The following is a 25107-nucleotide window of genomic DNA, read 5'->3' on the forward strand; positions in this document are numbered from 1 at the left end:
TAAGGAAGCTTTGGGGATTTTACCTCTTGCAACCAGCAGGAGGGAAAACTGGCAAGGTCTCCCTCAATCCTGGCCAAAATTTCAACATGGTTCAGTAGAAATAGCAGCATCTCAGCAGAGCTTTGGGATTTCAAAAAGATTCTGCCAGAGAAGGTGTGAGCAGCTGTAATTGTAACATCAAAAATATGAGGTCTTTAACAAGACACTTTTAGGTGGTGTCAGTCCATGTGGTATGAACAAGTGGAGTGTGTTGGCAAGAAAAAGAGGCAGCCAGCTCACAAGCATAGTTTTTTTTAAGTGATAGATGATCGACATATTAAATATACATATTCTATTTGCCTTCCTGTTGTCCAGCTCTGAGGAAGATCAGCCTGACATATATTCAGCTTTGCCTGAGATTTCTAAATGTCTGCAATGTAGCTGCTCTTTGACCTGAAAAACAGTTGATGTCTTAAAATACAGACATTACTTTTTCCCCCCTTATTTTTTACCTGATAAAATATTTATATTTCATAAATTTGATGACTTTGTGTTCAGTTTTTGGTCTGAGGATTTCCCAAAATTTTCACAGAATTTTTTTCCTAACCTTCGGAAGAGTAGACTCTTTCCAAGATCCCACACAATACTGATAGGGGAAGCCACTTTCTCTTGCAAGACAGGGCTGACAGTAACTCAGTTTACCACTGTGAGTGATGTACTCTGCCTGCTCTGAGCTGTGAGGAAGCATCCTGGGATCTCAGGACTCACGTGAAAGGAGCTATTGTCAGCCATGTCTGCACCTTTATGTACATGTATGTGTTTTTATATATGTGTATAAATATATCATACGCTTTGTACCAAGTAGATGGGCACACAAAGCTAGGCATCCCAAACGAGCAGTTAAACATGCAGTCAAAAATGCTGACAGTGTGAATATTAGAACAAAAAATAAATCATGAGATCAGCGACTGGACTATTTGACAGCTGTAAGAAATGCTGCCATCTCCAGAAGATAGACTGATATTACACCAGGGGAAAAAAAAAAAACAAGTCTTTAAACCAGAGGACAAAATTAAACCTGGGGTTGCTTTAATCTGTAAATAATTGTCTTTGCTCATGCCCAGATGGTACAAATAACAATGTTAATACCTCCTAAGGTCACCTACTAGCAGTGAGTGACCCTGCGATAGCTGTTCGTCATGGGAGTAGACAGAGTGAGGTGTGGGTGCATTGCTTGCTTTCCCACTGGATGGGATGCTGTGATGGGACTGCAACACCCACTGAGCGGCGTGGTGGAGAAGGGCTGACAGGCCTTTGGCTCCCATCTATCCCATGAAATAAATCCAAAGCATGGGGGAGCACCTAGACTGGGCTGGGCTGAGCTGCCTGAAAATGTAAGACAAGAATCAGCTGCAGGAATTGCATGGTGTCAAACCTTTCTCTTGGCAAGGGCCAACCTAATTCAATGGGCATGCAGTGGGGTTATGTTACTTACTGTGCATTGTGGAGCCTTCTCCACATGCAGCCATTTGCAAGGGTAACTGCTCTAAATAATGGTAAAACCACACTGTCCTGCAGCATTAATTATTCTGATATTCATGCTCCTGGAAGCCCTGGGAAGAAGAAATTTTGCTCTTCAGTAAATGGTGTTAAATTGTGTATTTGTATGCAAGCGCTTTCAAATGCAAAGAAAACAAAATCTGAAAATCTCTGCAGAAAAGTGCTCTGGAGGGCTTCCAGCTGGTTTGAGGATTTTAAGAGCCTGTTATAGGATGTACCTTCAAAAAAGATCAATTTAAATGCTGCCTGCTTTATACTCATTGTTTATAAAGTTGAAAGCATCTCTGATAGTGACTATTCATTCTCACAGCAGTAGCATGCAGAACAGAAGCAGGTTGGTTTAACTCCATCCCTGCCATGTCCTGGAGAGGCAGAGGGAGCAGGTGGCTCTGCAGAGGAGCTCAGCTCAGCACAGGCACTGAGGGACTGATAGGGCAAGAAACTGCATTCTTGCAGTAATCAAGTCTTTCAGCACCCGGCAGGACTGAGTTGCCTAAGGAACCATGTTATGTTGTGTGCAGGATGAGCACCATTAAGTGACTGTGTGTTGTACAACATCATGTTGTACGGTTCTGTCTGCTGTAGGAGCGGCGTTCTGTCCTCCCGCTGAGGGGGTTCTCATGTTCCCTCTGCTACAATGGAGAAGGCCCCTGGAAGATGATCTAGAAGTAGGGAATGGCTGATATATGTGGACATCCACAGGACAACTAGTGTCAACTATCCTGGGGAAGTGTCCATTGCTGAGTTCAGGAAACGCCTTTACAGTCTTCCTTGAGCTCTTTTGTAAAAGATGGCCCCAACTCTGCTGAGAGACCAGATTTGTTCTGTTCTGTTCTGTTGTGCAAGTCTGGAACCATGACCAGAAGTATGACTTCAGTGTTTGCTGCCTGAGGATGTTCTCACAGGAGGTCAGCAAGTTGTCTGCCATCTGTCTGCAGAGCAGACAGGGTGAAGGTGAGGGGCCCTTCTCAAGCCTCCTTCAGAGCTGTATAGGTCTCATCACGGAGGAACAGCGTTCCTGTTTGTTTGCTTAGCATCCCTGAGATAGGACCATGATAGGGGATAAGGGCATGACACTGTCATGCCATCCCAGCTGCCACATCTTGAGAAACACCCGCTTCCCCACCTCTCGCCTGCTGCAGGTGCTGCCAGGCTTCAGAGCCTGGCAGTAACAAACAGCAGCCATCAGATCACTTTCCCAGGACAAAAGGAAGTGTAGGTCAGAGGCTGACTGCAAACATGGCCTCCGTGCTGTTCTAACCCTTTGACCTCTACCACACTGTTGAGTTTTCAGTGGTTTCAAACATGGGTTTTGACGCTTCCCATTTTTAACAACACGTTAAAATCTGAGATCTACAGCTCTGTAGATCTCAGGCTTAGGAAGCTATCTCCAATAATTTGCTGCAGCTTGCACTGCTTGGTTACATCTTGCTACTCATAATGATGTACTTAGGGTTGATCTCAAGCAATTTTTCTCCATGGGCATTCCAGGCAACTGATCTTTGTAAGAAGCAAGAGGAAATTCCAGGTCTCAGAGCAGAAAACTCAGAATGATTCCGTCTTTCTTTTCAACAGCACTTATGTACCACTCTGTAGGACATGGTAGACCATGAACTTCAGTATTAATCATGCCTAAGTCAAGGTTGTAGTCTCCAGCTTCATAGCTTTAGACAGCCGAGCAACTGGGTTCATATAATGATCTTTGGATACCAATTAATCTGAGAGGTTGTCCACCTTTTCTTTCCTCAGATGGCAGAAGGATGCTGCCAGAGTCCCCAGTTTCGAGTCCCTGGTTCCATTAGATAGGTGCATCAGATGGTTGCTCAAATCCATGAGCAAGCAGAGCACAACTGCTGGAAAAACATGGACTTCAAGTATGCTTAAAGATGCGTGATAAGGTATAGCCAAACCCAGTCAACTTTCCAGGGAAGCCCAGGGGTTTTCTCCTTCCGAGTCCACTGAAGCTGAGTCTGGCCCATTTGAAGACCCATGAGATTTCTTCTGTCCTGGTGTGCTACATGCGGCTGCTGGGCTGTTGTTAGCTAAACCTCATCACATCCCTGTGCACCCTCACAAAGACCATCCGTTCAAGTGTTTCCCTGAATGGGTTCCTGAGCTCACATTGTTTCCAAGGTTTATGCATTTCTATACTAAATTACCCATGGCCATTTGGCCTATTTACTTGCTTAAACTGACTTATGTGCACAGACCTCTACAGATGCAAAACCTTCAGACCAAAAACCTGCACCCATTTGGTTTGTTTTCTTTCCCTGGGAGGCCAGATCTGGCCCTGTGCTTGTTGGATGACAGGTGGGGTTTCCAGCCAGACATCCATTTAAATAAGAGTACTGTAATTGAAAGGATCTGGCTAAAGAAATTGCTCAAATTAGAGCAGACAGCTGTTATTTGAAAGGAACAAGCACTGTTGGTTTTTTAAAAATAACCAGATATTGGCTTGCTGCCAGAGATTTTTACATTAGATCTTATCTTACTTTGACTATTAAACGTACAAGTAAAAAGAACCATGTTTCCCCCCCAAAAAAAAATATTGTGATGGGCAATATGCAACAAAGGGAAAATATTCATAGATTTTAACATAGCCTGGAGATGACTGACTTCAGATGTCTACAGAACAGAGAGGCTTTTGAGAAAAAAAAATACTGCATCCATTTTGTTTTATCCATGAATTATGCAAAAAGCTGAGATTCCTGAAACAGAAGTTTAAACTGGGAGCATATCTTCTTGCACAGATACTCTTCTTCCAGCAAAAGGCATCCCTCCTGCTTTGTGGGTACAATTCAGTGTGGAAGAGATTGGTCTGAATCAGCTTCCAGCTTCTGAGGGCCTGGTGTTGAAGTTATGGCTTGTGAAGCTGCAAGAGGATCAATGTGTACATCCAGGGTTGGCAAGGAAACCCTGATCACCTGTTCTGCTCTTTATCCAACGGAGATTCCCCCATCCTTTCTATGTATCAGGAGGAGAGTTTTCCACTGCCCTGGTGGAATGGCTGCTGGTTGCATGCAATTGAGGGCAAGGACTGGATCTTTTTCCAGTCTTCTCCAACGTGCAAGTGCTCAATGGGCATCCAGAAATACAATTAATTCAAGAATCTTCCCACCAGCAAGTAACATCCTGCCTTACTTAATAGAGCAGCTCCCAGGCTTAAAATCAAGCGTGTGCTTAAAATAGGCTACAGCATCTGTCCAGTCTCTGATAACCTGAAAAGGTCAGACCCATGTGCCTCCACAAAAGATGTGCAGGAATGCAGGTAACACCAGCTTGAGATCACTCCACTGGATTGATAATGCACCGGACTGGGGACCAGAGGAGACCTGGGCTTTACTTCTGCCTCTTCCACAAGGAAGCTTGTCCATCTGTCCTTCTGTTATACAGGCACTGTAGAGCCACTCGTCTCCTTCTAGTGAGCCTTGAGGTCTACTGGTAAAAATCAATGGCACCAGCTGGTTATTAAGTGGATTTGCAATGTTGCTAATGCTGTTTATACAAATCAGAGCGGAGAGCATGAGTACGGGCTTAGAGAACAAAGGAAAAATAAGGAATCTGAAAAAGAAACTGCCTTCTTTCTCAAACCCTCACTGTAATCTTTTCCTTCCTCTTTTTTAGTGCTTTCTGGGAGGGGTTTTTTTCAATTTCGTCTCACCCTTCGCCCCCCCTTATTGTCATCTTGTCTCATTCTCTAGGAAAACCTCTTTTTTGTGATGGAATACCTCAATGGAGGAGACCTCATGTTCCATATCCAGAGCTGTCATAAGTTCGACCTTCCCAGAGCAACGTAAGATGTTACTACTACCTTTTGGCTTTTGTAGGTCACACACATGGTAGAAGTAAAAGCAGCAGCTGGAGACACCAGGGATCTTCATTTGATTTTCAGCTCTGCTACTGTCCTGTAGAGGAAACCCTGGGTAAATCATTTGACCTCTCTGCACCTTATCCAGCTGCAAAGTGGGGATAATGCTTGTGCTGGAAGCAGGATCACTCTCTGTTCCAGCTGTCTCCAAACTATAAAAGAGAGACATGCAGGTCATCGCCCTGACTCAATGATGGACTTGGAGCAAGTCACTTCCTCTCCCTGTCCTCTTTCCCCTCCCACAGAGGGCTTTTTAGAGCCCATCTACATAGCTGATTTCAGTCAGACGTGACCTTGCTTTGCATTCTTGGTCAACCAGGGAAGCTATTTCTGTCTGGAAGCATTACAGATGCTGCTGCACCCTTGTCAGCATTGCATCTGCCTTCAGGTTTATGCTGACAAGCATAATCCCCCCTCAAACCAGGCGCTTCCTTCCAGCCTGTGACCTGGCGCCTGTATTTTGTGCTAACCTCAGTATAGTCCCACAAACATTTGTTCAGATCCGAGAGCTGAGCTGGACAGAAGCTGTCCCTTAGGCTTCCCTGCTTGCTGGACCGGCCCCCTTCCCAGCAGCGCAGTCCCTCAAACAGAGAGGGGCTCCAAAGGGACCATTCAATCCACCTGAGAACTTACCTCTGGAAGTGCCTCCACTGCCTATAAACAGCCCTAAGCATGCCTAAGACCTCATTTACATGGCCCATGGATAAGAATAATTTTTAAAGCAACCCACAGGTGCCTGCTGAGAATTACAGCAGCCTGGGGTTGCTCTTTGTTGTACCTATTGAGTTCTTGCTCTGCTCAGCCCATAATTGGGGGCCCCCGTAACAACATCGCGGACCCAAACTCCACCCCAGATCTACCACCAACAAGGAAATCCCACAGACGCATTTTTCAGCCCTCTGTGGAACCAAATACCGTGTCCTTTACAACACTGAGTGGCCTGTAGCCATGCCTCAGGCCCTGCTTAAGCTGAGGTTCCCAGTCCAGTGGTCAGAGGCGAAGCTGTTGTTTGTTAGAAGTAATGGGATTTTCCCTTTTTCCCTTCAAGGTTCAACGGGTGGGGGGAGGAGGCGGGGGGTGGGGAGATAAAGCCTATCAAAAGTGCAAAAGGTAAATTTAAATAAAAACTTAATACACCAACAGGGAGTTAAAAATTTATTTCACTTTGATTAAAGTAAATAGAAGAATTAGAATTAATGAAAGGTGCTTTTAATCCTCCTGCGAGCAAAAGGTATTTTAAAAAGTCAATGTTGAAACCACTGTTGGACTTAATTTTTATTTAATAATTCAAAAAAAGAACCAAACCCTTATTTAAATCAGTGTTTAATTTGATGATTTTTTCAAAAGCGTTCGAAGGTCCAGAATTAAGGGCAAATGCATTGAAGACTGAGGGAGCAGAGCTGCACGGCACTGGAGGGGCGTACGATCCTGTGGTTACATTTCTTTCTGGGAGAGCACTTTCATTGTGCAGTGGTGCTTCAGCCTCATGCTGCCTCTTTGCAGCAGGATGTGGCGGTGTCCTTTAGGCAGAAATGCGTTCAGGGCAAAGACCTCGAACTCAAAAAGACTCCAGAGAAAGGTCACCACGCTGCTAGCGGGTTCATATCTTGGATAAAATTTCTAAAGCAAGCCATAAATCTGAGCGGTGAAGAGATCTCTTTGACATGCCAAGGGCACTCTCTGGTCCCCAGCCCCCGATGCCTACCTGCCTGCGCCGTTGCTGGGACCACTCCACTGGATCCGCAGCAGCTGCTGAACACGGCAAATTATAGCTGCTCTTTTGAGGTCTGAGGCATTAACTGATCTGCACTTTGCAGTCTGGTGCATCACTGTAACTCATTGATTTACTTTAAGTATGTAAATAAGGGAGAGGCCCAGACACCACCCAGTCTGCCTTCCTTGCGACAGGGACCATATCGTGAGGCCAGGCAGGGGAGGCAGTAGGAGCTGGGCGGTGTTTTTTTTCCTCCAGCAGATCTGGAGACATCCTTGGGCACTGAAGGACACGTCCTCAGAGTCAGTTACATGCAAAAAAAGTACAGCTAGCCATGCAGCGTGGCTTCCAAATCCCTGAAGAGGAGTAGGCTCCAAATCCCTACCATTTTGCAAAGCGGTTTCAGCGGGCGTTGGGCTGCTAGCCATGTGGAACGCTTTTGGGAATCTCACATCATCCATCAGTTACCTCTGAAACCCAGTTACCCCAAGCCTTCTGGGAACTTAAATTTTTCCTTCTGTGGAGACAAAGTTTCCATCTTTTTAGGTCTGGTTAAAAGAAGCTGTTGGGAAGTATCCATTCTAAGTTGTGCCTTCTGTCACTCAGGTTTTATGCTGCTGAAATCATATGCGGGCTCCAGTTCCTCCATTCCAAGGGCATAATATACAGGTAATTTTACTCTTCAGTGTCTAATATGCTAAACCTTTTCTGCTTTCCCTGCAAGCGCTAATGGTAACTGAGGGACTGTTGCTTGGATGTACTTACTGATGTTGCATTTCTATGCAGATTTCCTTTCTACAGAGTCAAGCTGTTTTATTTTGAGGAGATAGTGTAGAAAAGGCAGATTTGAGTTCTTTTTGAGAATCCAGTCCCATTTCAGTTAACATTAAAACAAGCCCTTTGATGCATTTACACTGGGTCCTTCATATAGCACCCAGCATATGCACCTAGTTTAAGCTTTCCACATATGAAGGCATATAAGGCCAAGCTAGGCGTGAGAAATTTGGTATATCTGCTGTGCTGGTTAACCTGGGACAGTGGTGACAAGCTCAGGTCAAGTAACAAAAGCAGGGAGACAGGGATATACCTTAATTTTGGGGTTATTAACAGGTTTGCTGTGCACAGTTCCACGGGGAGATGGGATTCGTCTCACCTACCATCATGAATCTCAGCCAGCCACCCAAGCTCTTCTTGTAGCAAGCAGAGAGGAGTGGCCGTCTTTAGGTCCATCAAACCTGTGTTAGTGTATGAGAAGTGCCCATTTCTACAAGTGGGCTCTACGGGGAGCCAGTGGGCACTGGGTGAGACACTGCAGGCAGCTGCACTCAGACAGAAGAGTCCTTTCCCAAGATTACTGGTATAAACTTAGTCCACAATGCGTCAGTCTATCAAATCATGAGGAGAAGTCCTCAACTACAAAATTGCCCATTCCATCTTCTGCTCAACTTCCCTGGGAGCTTCAAGGTTGTGCATGGGTTGTTTGATCTAATGCACAAGTGTTTTGCTTCAGACCTATATAAAATGACAGAGACAAAATGGGAGCAAGAAGGGCCACAGAAATCAGGCTACAGTCTGCTTTCCCATGGCCGAAAGGAGGAACTGAATTTCTGGGGAGCTCTAGTCCAGCTCATCTTCATGGCAAAAGTTAGTTACTACATTGCAGCCTTCTGTAAAAGCAGGAAGCAAATAGCTTGTCACAAACAAATGGGAAAGCTCACTAAAGCAACAATGTTTGCTGAAACCAAAATGAGCCTATTTCAATGTTTGTCATGTAGTGTGAACATTAGAACAAATGCTAAAAGTGAATGGCTTGTTTACAATCCACTCTCATTAAAACGTAAGCTTTGATTCATATAAAGTCGCCTTATCATTCATTATTAGTACTCGTGTGGGAGCCATTTATAGTCTTTATTGACCAATGATGCTGATTGTGTAAACATGAGATCAATATCAATGACATTAAGCTAAGATGATCTCTGGGGTCTCAGCAAGTTTCTGGCTCTAATTATTGTTCTGGATGACTGAAAGGAAACACGTTTTGATATGCTCAAATCACTTAGCCATGACTGTCTTTTTTACTCTGACGTCTCAGGAAAGTTGATTAAAAATATCTGCAGGACATTGTGAGTTTGTGGCAGGGCTGTTAATGCTGAGATTTTGTTTATAAATACACATTTTTATCTGGAATTGCTACACCAGTCAGGGTTTGGGACCCATTTCCTCTTGAAAGGAGAGATGTTTGGAGACTGGAGCCTTGGGAAAGAAACGTAGGCAAATTGGGATAGCTAGACATTGGGTAGCAAGGAGATAGGAAGAAACAGTTCATTCACAGGAAGCTGGTGCAGCATTGCTCTGGGTATCAAGCTTTGAGAGAAAAGATTTAACCAGTCGTTCTCCTTTTTCCTTTTGTCATTGGAGACAATGACAACAAGGTCAGTAGGGAATGCACAGCCATCAGTATCTCAGTCAGAGCTAACTAAGCACTTAGGAAAATGAATAGAAATCATTTTTGAAACTACATCGCTTGTGATGTAGTAAGAATAATGAATCCAGCTGTTCTGTCTCAAGCACCCACATTTGGAAGCGTTGGCTTAAATTTTAATGAATGAGCCGAGGCGTTTTTGGCAGAAACTCCAGTCCCTGGAGCCAATGAGTTTGAGGCTCATCAAAGTAATGAAAGCAAACTGTAGGTGATGCGTTTTTTGTTTTGCTTCGATCTACCACATGAATAAAAGCAGTGCTGGCAGCCAGAGATTGATCTCAATAGTGTAACTAAAATAAGTCATTCCAGCTGGAAATTGTGACAACATGAGTGTCTGCCACTTGGAAGGCAAATGTCTCGGTTGTCTCTATATTTCTTTTTGATTGATGACTCCCACTTTTTCTTGGGCAATATTCTGGCAGCGACGAACAATTGCCCCATGACAACAATTTAGTGTGTAGACAGTACGAGGTCCCCCACCCTGACTGGGATAGGGCCAAAGCAAGATAAGGAGCTTTGCACAAAGAGAGAGGCTGAACAGCCATCTTTCCCACAATTGTAGGCAATCATCTCGGGAGCATCATGCATTAGAAATGACATTCTTTGAGGGAGTCAAAGCCATTTCTGAAAAAAACATGTTGTAAAACAGTTGTCACTGGAAGGGTAGGTATGGTAGGTATATAGCAGGTATATTGCACCATCGTGTTTAGGACTCTCACCTAAGGTGTGGAAAATGTGTGTAGGCTGTGAATCAGCAGAGGCTGGAAAAGGCCAATTGTCTCCTCAGCTGTAGGCACAAGCAAACGTTGTGTCTGGGTGTTTGGGAGCCCTGAGAAGGAGCAGTGATTGATAACGCAGGATAGGCAGTGCAGGAGCGTGGGTATTCCAAGGCCAGGTAACCCAAACCTACATCCTAGGTGAAGTGCAGTATCACCAATCCAAACATCTCCCTGAGTCATTATTTCAAGGAAAAGCAGAACATTTAGGTAAGATATAAAAGATTTAACATAGAAGCCATGCCAGTCTTCCTTTCTCTCTGTCTTTTTTTTCTTTCCTTACATGCTTTTTTCTCCTTTCAGAGGTTGTTCCTACTTAGGACCTCTTTGTTCTTTGTCAGTAGCCATGATTCATCAACTCACTTGCTTTTATTTCCTTCTCTGTGAATTTCTTTTTTCCCTCTCTCTTGGCTCTTTGCTTTCCACAGTAGCTCAGAACCTGAAACCTCTGACAACAGCTTGGCAGCTCTGTGTGAAGGGCTTTGTAAATCCTTGGGGCTCGGACAGTGCAGCCCAGCAGTGAAAAGGTGGTGGATGTTCTGCTGATATCTGGGGTCATTTTGACCCTCTTCAAGACATGCAGGGCTTGTGGGTTCTTAACTCCTCCGACGTTTGTAGAGCCTGCACTGGGAGGGAGAGCTGGCAGAAGCTTCAGAGAGAGTACTGAGTGTGCCAGGGAAAGAGAAAGTGAGCCAGTCCTTTCTTGCTCACCTTCTCCAGGCTGTGTCAGGGCAGAAGGACCAGCTGATGCGAAGCCCTTTTTACCTTCACTATTCTGTATCCTCAAAGGAGGCAGCTTTTAGAAGATGTCTCGGGTAAAGTCTTCTCCAGCAAATGAATCAGTGCTGGGAAAGGAGGAATGAGGGATATTGAAGTCCAAGAGAGCAGCTCCTCATTCGGCCCCCAGCCTTCCTTTGTAATTGCAACATGTAGGCACTACATAGAGGCAGACAGCAAGTTAATAAGTGTAACCTACTGAAATAACTTGTGTGGCTCTGTAACAATTTAAAGGAGGGGTTTCCTTCTCTTCCTCCACAGAGACTTGAAGCTAGACAATGTCCTCTTGGACAGTGAGGGGCACATCAAAATTGCGGACTTTGGGATGTGCAAGGAGAACATGTTTGGAGATGCGAAGACAAGTACTTTCTGTGGGACTCCTGACTATATTGCTCCTGAGGTAGGTGTGGGGTCCGGGGAGGTCAGCAAGCTGCTGTGGGGCAAAGAAGATGTCTTAAGACATGACTGTTGGTCAGTGGTGGAGGGTGAAAAAAGTAATAACCTGCTTTTGAGCAGTTCCAGTCTAGAAACTGGATTTCAGTTTGACTCAGACTCTGCTTTGCTGTCTCACACTGCATATTTTTGTGGCTAATGCATTTTTTGTGCAAATGGGCCTGGGAAGTGTTGCTTGTGTTAATGTCTGTCTCTGTCTCCTTGACTAAGGAAGGCTGGGGCTTGCGTGGAGACAGTCTCCAAGCTCCGTGCAAAAACATACCAACAGCTCCTTTTCTCCTTCTGCAGTAGATATTTGTTGATACTCGGGGGAGACAAGCTGAACCTGGCCTCCATGTGGCCATGCAATAAAACTGGGTGGTCGCAGACACCAGACTCCAGCTTGCCCATAGTGAGATCCTTTGCCCTTCCCCTTACTTCTTTCCATTTTTTCCTAGGCAGAAGCTTGCCCTTCCCCCCCCCACCCCCCCAGAAGTTTAGATATTTTGGACTAGATCCCTCCATGAAAGAGAAAGCTCCCTTAACCTGGTGATTCATCCAATGATAGAACTTACTATGGAGAGTCTTTCACTAATTAGGTGCCAAACTGGGGCCAAAGAAAACATTTTTCTGCTCAGAGAAGAACCTGTGAGTCATCATGTCCGACATCACTCTGAAATCCATTTATTAGCTTTTCAAAACCCCATTTCCTGATTTTAGTGTTTTCATGATGGATATTGGTGCTTTCCAAATAGCTTTTAAAGCTTTTGTTTTTTTCCCCTCCACTATAACTCATTGATCTTTTACTGTGCACCAAGGGCTTGATTCTGATCTAGGTTACACCACTGCTGACACAAGGGCTGGCCCCTTCAAATCAGTTGCTTTTGTATTGCCTAAGAGCAGTTTTAAGTGTGCTCTTCAATCAAGTGGCAGTTTTCTTTTATTCCACTTCAATATGCTTTTATTTTAAAAAAAATTTTTTCTGATTCTAAAAAAGACAAGTGATAATTCATTATTTGTGATTTTACTTTGTAGAAAAGAGAAAGACTAAAATAGCTCAGAGTTTTACTTCCGCACCATCATTTATTTTAGAGATTCAACGAGTGCATATAAAACATTTTACCTCTGAATTGAAAGCACTGCTAGAGTTTATGGATCATCTCTCCTGCCAGAGGCTGGAGCACTGGACTTTTTGTCAGTATTTCAATGTGGCTGCTGGCACTGTAATTTGTTACAGCCGTGCAAATAAGGGGACTTTGGGTCGGTAGGCAAGCAATTTTTTATTTCAAAAAATATTTGACAAAAAAAAAGTCTTAACCTGAAATGAAATTTCTGAGTTTATTTTTTCCAGACAATTGCAAAGCTAATAAATCTTTTCCTTGACTGCCATAAAATATTTAAGTTCATTCTCCAGAAATTTTGTACTTTAAAAAGTAAGCCTTATAAAAACAATGTGTCTTTTCAGATGAAAGGTTGGGGTGATTTTGTTTATAAGTGACTCAGAATAAATATATTTGGGAGTCATGTTCTTTCCTTCTTTTGACTATGAGTGAAACACATTATATATATTGTCTCTTACATTCAAATAGGGTTTTTGTCCTTTTTCCATTCTCCTTTTTTGGCATTTTTGGAGACAGATGTGTTAGTCATGAACATGTTTAGGCTTCTGATATTAAGGTCCTCCTTTGCCAAATGCCAGAGGTACATCAGAGGGGGTTACTTCTCACGTAATGTGAGAAAATTAATCTAAAAGTGAAGCATCTGATAGCACCTTATAGTGTTGTAGAAGAGGAAACACCCCAGAAGACAAGTAATCCCTTCCTACCTTAGTTGTGTTGGTCAGTTAAATAATTGTTTTTCCTTCATTAGAATAGAATAGAATAGAATAGAATAGAATAGAATAGAATAGAATAGAATAGAATATTTCAGCTGTAAGGGACCTACAACAGTGATCCAGTCCAACTGTCCGACCAGTTCAGGGTTCATCAACTTAAAGCACATTGCTAAGAGCATTGTCCAAATGCCTCTTTAACCCTGGAGGCCTGGGGCACTGACCACCTCTCCTGGAAGCCTGTTATAGTGTTTGACCACCCTCTTGGAAAAGAAATGCTTCCTAATGTCTAGTTTAAACCTCCCCTGGTGCAGAAACTCTGGATAACTAAATTAATAAGACATAACTTCTAGATAATAAGAAGAATCTGGGCCCAAGTGGCAATTTACAAGCAATTCAGGCAAGGTATGAAAACAGTGAATAAATTACTCACCTATTTCCGCTGTACCTGAGAGCCAGCAGTAAAGCACCTCTCTAAATCGTAGTTTTTCAACTATCAGCAGTTTCATATGTACTGCTCTGGTTAATTCTTTTCACTGGTATTAAGCCATCTCCATGGCTTGTCACTGATCCCTACACCATAGCTGTTGCACAGGGGATCACAGGTGCAACCAGGCTGTGGGCTCAAGAGTAAAGATTGTGCCTTAAAATGAACTATTCCTCTCTCCAGCACTAAAATCCTGATAAGGATCCTAGACATCACAGTTATCACATGTACCTTTAGACACCTGCAATGTAGATATCTATATATGTGCAAGTTGTCTAGGCTCCTGGATAACCAAAGGAGACAAATAGGTGTAGTATTTTACAGCAGGTAGATGCTTAGCTGGATGTCTAAAATTGGACTAATTCTCTTCCTTGACTATAAAAGGAGCTAATGATAACTGGTTCAGCTCCAAGTATCTCCCTAACAGATATCTAAAGGCAGGTGAGATTAATTTTGCTTCCCCAGAGGGGAAGTTTGAGAACATGGTGGTGTCTGGCCAGGTTTGTAGGGGAAGAAAATGACACATCCCTTCTTAGGGGAGGTCGGGACTCCAGCTGACCCTCCCTGGCCCCCACACGCTGGATGTAGCCTTCACTTTAGAGCTAACACAGAAAGACACAAACCAGTGGACTGACTGAGGACAAATTCCCATCGCTCTACCTGTAATTCAGCTGGTCTCAAAGGACAGACCAGCAACTGCTTTCTCATGTTATTCCTGGGGCAGATTTTTACTGGGATAGTTTCACACCATTTCCACTGACTGATAGTCCTAAGTACCCTTACACTGTCAATCTTGTAATTTAAAAATACAGCTTGTGTGAGTTAAATTAGTCCCAAAATGCTAATCCCTAACCATTTGTCTTCTTGCGGTTCACAAGCCTGATTTGAACCCTTGGGATAACTTGGAGAGCAAGCAAAAGATGACTTGCCTCACTTTTTCTGTTTCAGATCTGTCTGGTAGCCAAGGGTTTTTCAAGTAACTTAGGAGTAACTAGAGGAACATGCAACGAGTTATCTGTAGTGCGAAGGACTGTTTTGGCACCCAGGTGTGGGTGCGATCGGGAGCTCTCCCAACCACAGCCTCTACGCCACTGGCAGATGCTCTGGCTCATGCTTCAGGCAGGGGGAAGCACCTCTGCTGCCCCGCTCAGTGCAAAGTGGCTGTTGAAAGGTCAGGGTCTGGCCACCCTTCTGAAGTTGAAATAATGATGTCATACATTTTGCCTCTGTCACTCCTCCCTTTGGGCAGATATTGCTGGGACAGAAGTACAACACCTCTGTTGACTGGTGGTCCTTTGGCGTCCTTCTATACGAGATGCTAATTGGCCAATCTCCTTTCCATGGCCAAGATGAAGAGGAGCTTTTCCAGTCTATCCGTATGGATAACCCATTCTATCCTCGCTGGCTTGACAAGGATGCAAAAGACATTTTGGTAAAGGTAAGAACGACCACACATTGAACAAAAGTCTTTCTGATTTGTGCATCTTCAGCTGTTGTTCAGAGAAAAACATTCAGTGTGATAGGACTAGAGAAAATCACTTTCTTGTCTGTGGACCTCAAAGCACACCTGACCTAAGTCATAAGGCCATCTTTGTGTCTTCTTTCTCCTGAGTTGTGATAGTGGCTCCTCAAATCCAGTAAGTAGGATTGCAGGGTATCAGATACCAGCAGAGATCAGTTTCTTTGCAGAGCGATCCTGAAGGTGTAAGGCTCCTGGAAAATATATTCTTCCAGACTTCAAACTAAGGGTTACTGTGACGCCCTTGAAAATTACGGCTTTGAAGCAATTCTTGTGCCTTAGAGATATGAGGACATCTAGAGTAGATTGCTTTGGCATTCAGCTTGATTTTCAGTAGAGAATATTTTGCATCTTTGCACTGAGCTAAAGAGCAGGAGGACAAAGCCTGATCTGTGTCCTGAAGCAGCGGAGATACTGAAGCTAGTAGCACTATGTCATCTGCATTTTTAGTCTTTTGAATCTCCTATCCAGCAATGCATAGTGCCCTTTCTGAGTGGAGCACTCTTCTGTTGCCCTTTAACAGGCATCCTCCTCATCTTTTAGGTTCCCTTCCATTAATACGCTGATTTTTTTCATTACCTCCTTCTCAGCCCCACTTAGCGTCATAGCCTTTCTGGCTTGGGTTGTTCTAGAGTTTCAAGATAAAAACGCAACGAAGGCACAGCCAGTCTAATAAGTTACCTCCCCTCAGTTGGGCTTTGGACTGACATTGAACATGATCTAAGTTAAGGCATTTCACCTCGAGATGGAGTGTGGTGAGAGAGCATGTACAGAGGGTTATAATGGCTCAGCTGACCTGAGGTAACTTGTTCATCGCTAGATTTGGGCCATACTTGACCTACAGTCCCTACCTGTGCTTTTGCATTGACAGAGTGACAGAGCAATATACAGCATTCCACGACACAAAAATGGAGGATGTTATTTTAGCATCTGTGCTGGGCTCAGATGTTTAGGTATCAATATAAAATGACAATAATGAAAACATTCAAAAGCAGTTGTTCAGGCAGATGTACCATAGCTGACTGAGATTTTGAATGTCTATTTCTGGGACATACGCTGGCATCTTTCTGCACAAACAACCTGTATTCCTATCAGGATTAGAGATGGTGATCGTCTTTATAACAATCGGTAACCTTCCTTGCTTATGAAAAAAAATATTTTCTCCGTTATGGGCTACTCTCATTGCCACTCACTCTGGATAATGATATATTCCACCCTGCTTAATGTCTGAATTATCAGCACAGAATTTAACCTATGGAACCTGCACTGCTGTATAATCAGTTGTTGGTAGGACACTTAAGTTTTGGTGAGGCTTTGCCCACAAGGTTCACCAAAACCCAATGCCTAGGTTTTTTTCAAACAGGCCCTCAATGATCCATATATCAGATTATTTTGCTGACACTTTTTGCATTAGATATTTATATTTGTTCTTTTCTGAGTGGTATCTGTTGTACACTCACTGTTGGCCAAATAGAGGAGCAAGAAACTTCTACTGTATGTAACCCAAGTCCCTTTTGAGATGACCTCCATCAGTAAAGTGCTTCTGAAAATTTCCCCTTACCTCTGAAGTAGGACATATTGGCTGTATTTAGGCCACCTGCTATCAAGTGTTGCCGCTACTCCTCCCCATTGACTTTAGAGGGATCTGGGATCTGGTGTTACATGGGCTAGCTGGCCTGGAGGCCCCAGACATTTTACTGAAGATGTAAAGATAAATTTTAAACTATTCACACTGACCATTACAGCAATATTTCAGCACTACATCCTGCTCATGAACACTGAGAGGAGCTCGGAAGCATTTAGCACTCCTGAAACTCTCCCCCAGGAACACGTCAGCTGCTTCCAGAGCCAAATGGCTCCTGCATCACCATAAAAACATCTATGACAAAACAGGTTATGTTTACGCTAAACTGAAGAGAAGGCCCAGACCTGCACATAGCTCAGGGTGAAAAGATATGTTCCCAGCTCTAGCTTTCTCCTACCCTCAGCAGAATCAGCCATCCACAGGACTTGTAGCCTGCAGTGTGCAGCAAACACAAGCTCTCTGAACTGGGAGTCTTTTGACAAAGTAGACAGTTGTCAGCATCTGAGCTAGTCCGTGGAGAGAAGCAAGCACTCCAGGGTGTCTTTTGTCTCATTTTTAAGTGTATAAAGGAGGTCAGATGATTTGCACCTGGAAGTTGACTGTTTTTCTCCATTAATTATAAAGGGTGAAATAGTGACACTCCAAGTACCCAAAGGTATAGGAGATGAATGCAGCCCCACATAGGCCAGACTAGTATTTTCACATGCTTATATTTCAGCCCTACAAATTCTCCTGATAGCAAGAAATTGTCCAGACAAAAGCTTGCACGTGCGATCCAGATATTTCACCAGTGTCGTTGCGTATTTGCGTGCTCAGACACACATGTTGTTGCAGCTGTAGCAAATTTGTCCTCTCTCTCCTGCAAAGGAAAATGATGGCCAAGGTATCTCAATTTTGGCACGTTAGGCTAAAAATCTAAACTGGTTCCCTAATCAGAAATTTAGTATGTTACAAGAGTCTTCACACCCTCACCAACCATGCTTGAGTTTAAAGTCTGAGGCCCTGTCTGGTAGGACTGTCCTAATGAATGCACTGTTATTGATAAAAGACTAAGGTATTTCTCTTTCTTCAACATTCTAGCTTTTTGTGAGAGAACCTGAGAGGAGACTGGGAACAAAAGGGAACGTCCGCCAGCATGCCTTTTTCCGGGAAATAAACTGGGAGGCGTTAGAAGAAAGAAGGATGGAGCCTCCTTTCAAACCGAGAGTGGTGAGAATGCATCTTCTTGCAATTCCACCCACCTCCTGTCTTTCTCTCCAGAATGATTTCTTCCCCAAATATTTAAACCCTCCAGCACATGGTAGCAATAAACCAAAGCTGGGACCCACAGTAATATTATAAATCCATTTATTTAGGGACAGTGTCCAAAATCTTCAGACATAGGTCTTTAACGTCAGCGACCTCAAATCCTGTTTAGGTTCACGGAGTCAGCATTTTAAAGGTGGATGAATGTCTGCTTCACACTAAAATTAACTAGTTTAAGGCACCAAAGTAAGGCTTTCAAAATGCCCTCAAACTTTCAGGGCTATCTTCTGGAGTTCCTTTGCACATGCAGTCTCTCTGTCTAAAAGTAGATGGAGGATCTTGGTCTTGGACAGTCAGAATGGAAAATGTGGACTATTACTTAAATGTTCAAATGCAGATTAAGTTGTTCACAGGCTGTCTGGTATATTGTGTACATCAGTTACAAGCAGCTGAAACCATCTACAACTTAGATCTACCACAGCCTCACTCATTGTACAGTTGTTGGAAAGATAATTGTGAACTATGTACGTCTGTTCGCTGGGCTGCCTGACCTGATCATCATGATGACTACTTTCTGATGACTATAAGCCCGGGTCTGGCATGCCCACACCTGAGAAACCATAAATTGCTCATCACTTTCTCAGTTACCATAGCAGGGGTCTGGATGCCACTCAGAAAACCCTCCCTTAACCACATAAGTGCAACCCATTCTGTAGGGATTATCTTTCACTGCACTGTAGAAGGTAAAGAAGGAAAAGCAGTTCAGGTAACCAGGTGACTGGCTAAGTCAGGATAGTCCTGACTATTAATAACAGTCCTATTAAACTATTAAAGTCTTATTAATGGCAATGATATAATTTACTTTGTCAAGTGCGCCATACTCTCATTTTATAGTCCTTCACAAGTGTTATTTAATTGATGGGTCCAGTCTGCTGTGTTACAAAGCTACAACATCCCTGCCTGGCAGAAGTAATGGATCACAGGCTCAGTGCCTCCTATATAATATTTATTCCCATTACTGCTTCACTAGGATGGTAATAAACAAGTAATTAGTGCTGGTTGCTGGATATTAAGAGCTCAGACAGAAGTTTTCTGCAGTCTGACATGTTACTGAGCATTGTTTGGGCTGGAGTAAGTACTCATTGTGCAAAAGGCCAAGAGCAAATGCATTGCAGGTTCCTGGCTGAGCTGAGCTTGCTCCCAGCTAGTTGAGCTGGGCCTATAGGAAGCAGCCTGACAGGGCCAGTGCCATTGTAATGAAGATCTGAATACTAGTGATTTGACATCAATTTTTTTTCCTTTTCTTGAAGAAATCTCCTAGTGACTGTAGCAACTTCGACAAGGAATTTCTAAACGAAAAACCTAGACTGTCCTGTGCTGACAGAGCACTGATTAACAGCATGGACCAAAATATGTTCAGCAACTTTTCGTTTGTGAACCCTAAAATGGAGAAAATATTTTCCTGAGATCTGCCTTACTTCTCTGCAATGGTTTGAGTAACATTTTGTCAACTGAAGACTGTGAATGGTTGTTTTTATCAAGAACCCACCAGAAAAACATGTCAGTGAAAGTTTGTACCATGCCTGGAGGCTTCCAGCTTATTCCAGTCCACAGCAGATGCCAGCCACTCTTCATGAAAGATGAAGTTTCTTTGTGGTATCTTTTGGTCTCTCTTCTCTGTTTCCCAGTGTTCTTGAAGTTGAGAGCATCTGAAAATGAGGAAGTGACAAAACCTGTTCCCCACTATTTGTACACACAGCCAATGGGTTTCTCTGTAAGAAAAAACAAGTATATTTGAGCTTCCGGTGATGTCAGTGCCCATTTCTGCAATTCTCATGTCAGCCCACCTCCTTCTGAAGGACGGGTGGTTTGCTCAGGGCCTGAGGGCATCTGGGAAGGCTGCAGGCTGGTGCTTTCATAACCTCCACTCGAGCATGTGCAGAGTTGTGCACGTGTGCGCAGGAGTTTTGAAGAAGCAATTTTACTCCCTACACACTTTAAAAATAATGTTCACAGGTGCCTCACTGGGACAAAGAGACTTTGCAGACACCCATTCAAGCATTTTTACATCTCAATCAGAGGCTCTGGAGCTAAGCACTCAACCCCCGAAGGAGGATCATTGCCATGGCAAGCGTCAAGATCAATACAGAAAACCAGTGGTTTACACTTAGTACTTGAGCAGGAAGGGTGGGAAGTTGCAGTCCAGCAGAAAGCCTCGAGAACCCCTGTTCTAAAGCTTTAACTGTCACACACGCCAGGCTCAGCGCAAAATCTGGACTGATCTTTCTGGAGTTTTATCCTAAAACTGCATGAGAAAGGTGGAAGAGGTTTCCTCAAACCATTATTTAGGCATCATAAAACTGGCCTTCCAGTCACAGCATTGGCATATCTTACTTGCAAGGTGGTAATCAGTTCTTGCAAAGGCTGGTACACTTTCTGTTGCTCTCAGTGATGTCCCAACTCTTCGGTATGCCTTGCAGACGTAGGTCAACAAGCTGCACCCAATGGTCACAGGGCAGGACAATGCATCGGATGAGGGTGGTCCTCTCCTTCACCTGTGACATTTTGCTGTGTGTTCTATCCCTTTGCATTCTGTGGAAATGTAGATGGGTTAAAAAGAAATATTTTCTGAGACCCTTTCATTCTGGGATCCTTTTAAATAAAGATGCACTCTTTCCTGAGGTTGGAGAGGCGTAGAGCTGCCCAATTACTGCTTGTCACTGAAACACCAGTTAAATGCTGTGTCAAAATTAAGTCAAAGCCCAAAGAGAGGATTCTGTAATAATTTAGACTCAGGCAGTCACCCCAGCTGGTGTTAGGCTCTAATAGAAGTGTATACATTTGGAGCTTTGTGCATGAAGCCCTCCAGTCCATGGAGAAAGAGAAGCTCTAGAAGGGGAGTCATCTGTAACTCAGATTCCTCTCAGAGGTGCCTTTCTGGCTCTGCTGGACCAGGCTGTCAACTTGGGCCTCCCAACAGAATGAATGCGGCCTTGCAGGCAGTGCTGGGATACCGCTGGCAGTGGCTGCAGGCACCGAATCCTGCAGGACCAAGAGCAGAAGTGCCTGACATCGACAAGAAAAGCAGAGCACCCTGAAAAAGGTTTCGGTCCAGTGACTCATGAAATCCTTGTTTGTGCTGTATGAAACGCAGGGGGCATCTGTGCTCACAGTTTGTGCAGCTGGTCATCGTGTTTAATTAGAACAGTTAACATGAATTTTTTAAATGCCAGTGCTGTTTGTACAGTTTAATAAAATGTTGTGTACAATTGGAAAATGGGCATTGAAGTGATTAAATGGGGATGAAGAACAGAGGTGCTTAGAAAAACCATTAAAACGGCTCTGTGCTTTCTGGGGGATGTTCCCCAGGGGAATTTCAACCCATGAATACACAGGATCAGCAAGCATTTGAACAACTCTAACTACTCCACAGATCAGTATCTAAAACAAGGATTTGGCACTGTGCAAAGATATCCACAAAGAGAGTAAAATGTCCCTTCTCACCACCAGAAGGTGACACGGCTGTAAATGGGGTCTGTTATCTCAAAGGGATTGCAGAGCCAGATGTGCAGAGGTCATTACTATTAGGGGGCGATTCAGGTTGTCTTCCTGTGACACCTGAATGAGGCTGGATCAGCCAGGTCCTGGGAGGGCCTGACTCTGTCCACGTGCTGTGGATGGAGTTTGGATGGATTGATCCAGACTAGAGATTGCATTTCTGAGCATTTGAAGATTGGCAGTATTCTGATCTAAATGACTGTTTTCTTTGCAACAGCATGGTGGTTTGTGCTTGACACCAATGCAGGGACACCCCAAGAACATACACTAAGGAAGGAGGGTGCTGAATCATCTCTTGTGGTTAAGTAACTGAAGAGCAACAGGATTTAACGCCTCTCTGACCAGAGGCAGGGCTCTCTGCAGTCTAGCTGTGGCCCCGTACAGCTAAAGCAGCTAAACGTAAGAGTGACTTGTAAAGGAATAGATTTGAGTTACAGCTAGAGCAGACATGGTGTAGGGCTTTTGATGCAAACCACAAGAAGTGCCTGCTTCTCTCTGCAAGGTGCCTTCAGCTTAAAAACCAAATGAACCCACGGAGAATGGGGGGAGGCAGATGGGAAGAGGTGAGTACAAGCCACCACGAACGTGCCTCCTGTGTGTCTCACAAGTGCCACAGGCCCAAAACCCTCCCAGCTGTGCGTGTGGTGTGTGAAGAGTGACGTGGTAAGCAGCAAGCATTTTCCTGTGGTGGCAGCGATTGAGAGATAGGAGCCAGTGAGGGCTGAAAGCTGAACACCCGCACGGAAATGAGCAGAAGCCCAGGTACTCACAGAGATGTTCCTTTGCCTTGACTAAACCTGGCACCTCCATACCCATCTTGTCTTGTCTTCTTTATTTTTATTTCCCCTCCTCCATAAAATGTGCATTTTTTGGCACAACAGATGGGTCTTGACAGGTGTGGTTATTCATTTTCTGAAGGCCCAGTCGTGTTCTGGAACCCCATGGGATCTCAGCACTGCTGTAGGAGCATGGCACCTGCAAACATCAAGGTCTGGCCTCCACCACCACCTGCTTCAGCTCAAGTTTTGGGAGTCCTCACCACCCAACTTCTCCTTCCCCAGTCTTGCTGCTTCACTCTACAGATGCACAAATTCTTGTTGGCATTCACCAAACCAAACCTCAGGCTGATAAACAGGTCAGGACGAGTGGAAGTCACCAGTGAGTGACAGCCCTGATTTCAGCCCTCCTGCAAAGACCTCCAAGTTGCTTTCCAGAGGAGGTTGGTTGGTGTCACAGCTCCTCAGCGTGCAGCCCAGGGGAATGGTTCCCTCTCCCACAGGGAAGCCCAAGCTCCATCCTGTACCCCACCATGCTCTTTGCTGCCAATGCAGAAAGGAAAGGCACCTTCACCCAGTGGTTACCAGGTACATCTTGCAGTGAGGAGGTATCGCCAAAAGTCCCTGTCTACCAGTACAGCTGCAGCTAGTGTGTACTGGAAGTAGGTATGCTTCTCCCTTTACTATTGCATTTGTACCTTAGACCCTTCAAACCCAAGTGAGAGATGACAGCTGGGACCTAACCTGCTCTCTCACTCCAAGAGATGCCAGACCAGCTAGCATATCACCTACAGCAGCTAAGACCATAATCAATGCATGGCCCAAAGCATGCCTTGCGGTGTTGTGAATCCAGCAGAGGTCTCAGTGCTGACCACAGGAAGCTTTTCTACCTTATTTGCTTACAAAGAAGTTTTATCTTCACTGTATCAAAGCAGCCAGGACAGCACCTGCAGAGCTGGTGAAATACAGGAATTAATGCGCTTCTGGCTTTTCTGTCACTGGGACTTGTTGCAAGCCAGTGGTCCTGCACCACTCAGTGACTGTACCTGGCATGATGCAGTCCATGCTACTGTTTGATAACAGGCATGATGGAGTCCTATATCCTCTACCTTAATGTTTATATACACAAGGATATGAAATAATTGAAAAATAAAAGAAAAGTAAAACAAAGAAAAATCATCATGAGTTGTGGAAGATAAAACAAGCACAGAAAAGTAAAGTAGAGAAGAAAGGAGGAATAGAGGTTGGTATATTCTTATGCAACACTTCCCTTCATTCAATGGTTTCAATTACAGCTCTGCTACTTTTCTTCAAAGCTACTGGTATAATCCTAGAGTTGCTTTTGTAGCTGAAGCACAGGGTTTTCTGAGCTTTCAGAGGATGGGACAGCCTGAGATTAGAACAGATGAATGCATCTGCTTTGGCCCCCTGGGTAACACAGAGCAGTCCCTCCTACCCTGACATCTTCCCGAGAAATTCAAGTATTTCTGTCCTGAATATGGATTCAGGTCCCAGTTCAAATAATTGAATTCAGCCATCTATGGCATAGGAATGCAGTTTAACTTCTCACCTTTAGTCATCTAGGATCCCTGAGACACCCTGGATTATCCCGGAGGAATTCCACTGAACATGGATCTCCCCTACAAACTGTGGCATATCCCCCAGAGCACCCCCAATAGCAATGGACACCTCTGCATAAGCAGCTGAATCAAGCCCGGTGACTGAGTTCACCCTACAGCAGGCACCCGCACTCAGCCACCCAAGTCACTCCTTGTGGTGGGGACAGCATGTCACAGCTCAGCACATATGATTGGTTTGGGTTTTTTCTTGGTTTTGCCACTGGGTTGCAAAAATACCATCTCCTTGACTCATGTCCTGAAAAGTACCAGAAACAAATAGGTTTTGCCATGGTGCTCACCAGCCTCCCAGCCAGAGGAGGTCTGCAGCTGCCGGCAGCAAGCAGCGTGAGCCCGTGGGAGGCAGGCAGGATCTGCATGCGTGCTGTAGGTGCCTGTGGGACATTTGCTGGCACTGAGCTACTGAAACAGCCTGACCTAGAGGCTGGCAAAGCGACCAGGTTTTGACCCTGTTGAGGAATATCCTTGCAAGAAGAGAAGTCAAAGATTAGTCACCAACATCTTTTCTGTAGTTGCTAAAGAAACTTCATGAAGGAAATTCTCAATCTTCCTGGTACATCCTCGTTAAGGGGGACCAGAGGACACTGCATTCCCATTCCCAAACAAGCACCTTCCCTTCTCCCACACCAAAGAAGTGACAACCAGAGAGGCACAAAGCTCAGTGTTTACGGTCTTTTGAGAACTGTCTTTGCTTTCAGTCTCCGCAAGGACACTCAGTTTCATTTTGAATCTGAGGTTCTGGTGAGTCAAAAACTCAAAAGTAAAGCTCTGCCAGAAATCTTTGTCTGCCTCCATGAAAATCGTGCAGAAGTGCATTGCAAACCCTTGACACTTTTTGAGATTTCCTCAAAGGTCAACAAGGCCTAGTTGTTGGAGCAAAA

At 44.3% G+C, this 25107-nt stretch overlaps 1 protein-coding gene across 1 annotated transcript in view; it reads left to right on the top strand.

The window, feature by feature from the left end:
* PRKCQ (protein kinase C theta) overlaps positions 1-21532 on the top strand; it is a 63757-nt gene extending 42225 nt beyond the window's left edge. Inside the window, exons 15-20 of the mRNA XM_075081663.1 lie at positions 5241-5332; positions 7728-7790; positions 11418-11556; positions 15156-15344; positions 18091-18219; positions 19566-21532. Coding sequence (XP_074937764.1) covers positions 5241-5332; positions 7728-7790; positions 11418-11556; positions 15156-15344; positions 18091-18219; positions 19566-19721 — 768 coding nt within the window. The 3' untranslated portion in view covers positions 19722-21532. The remainder of the gene's footprint in view (positions 1-5240; positions 5333-7727; positions 7791-11417; positions 11557-15155; positions 15345-18090; positions 18220-19565) is intronic.
* The last annotated feature ends 3575 nt before the right edge of the window (positions 21533-25107 follow it).

Source organism: Phalacrocorax aristotelis, chromosome 1 (genome assembly GCF_949628215.1).
Source record: "Phalacrocorax aristotelis chromosome 1, bGulAri2.1, whole genome shotgun sequence".
NCBI classification, from domain to species: Eukaryota; Metazoa; Chordata; class Aves; order Suliformes; family Phalacrocoracidae; genus Phalacrocorax; species Phalacrocorax aristotelis.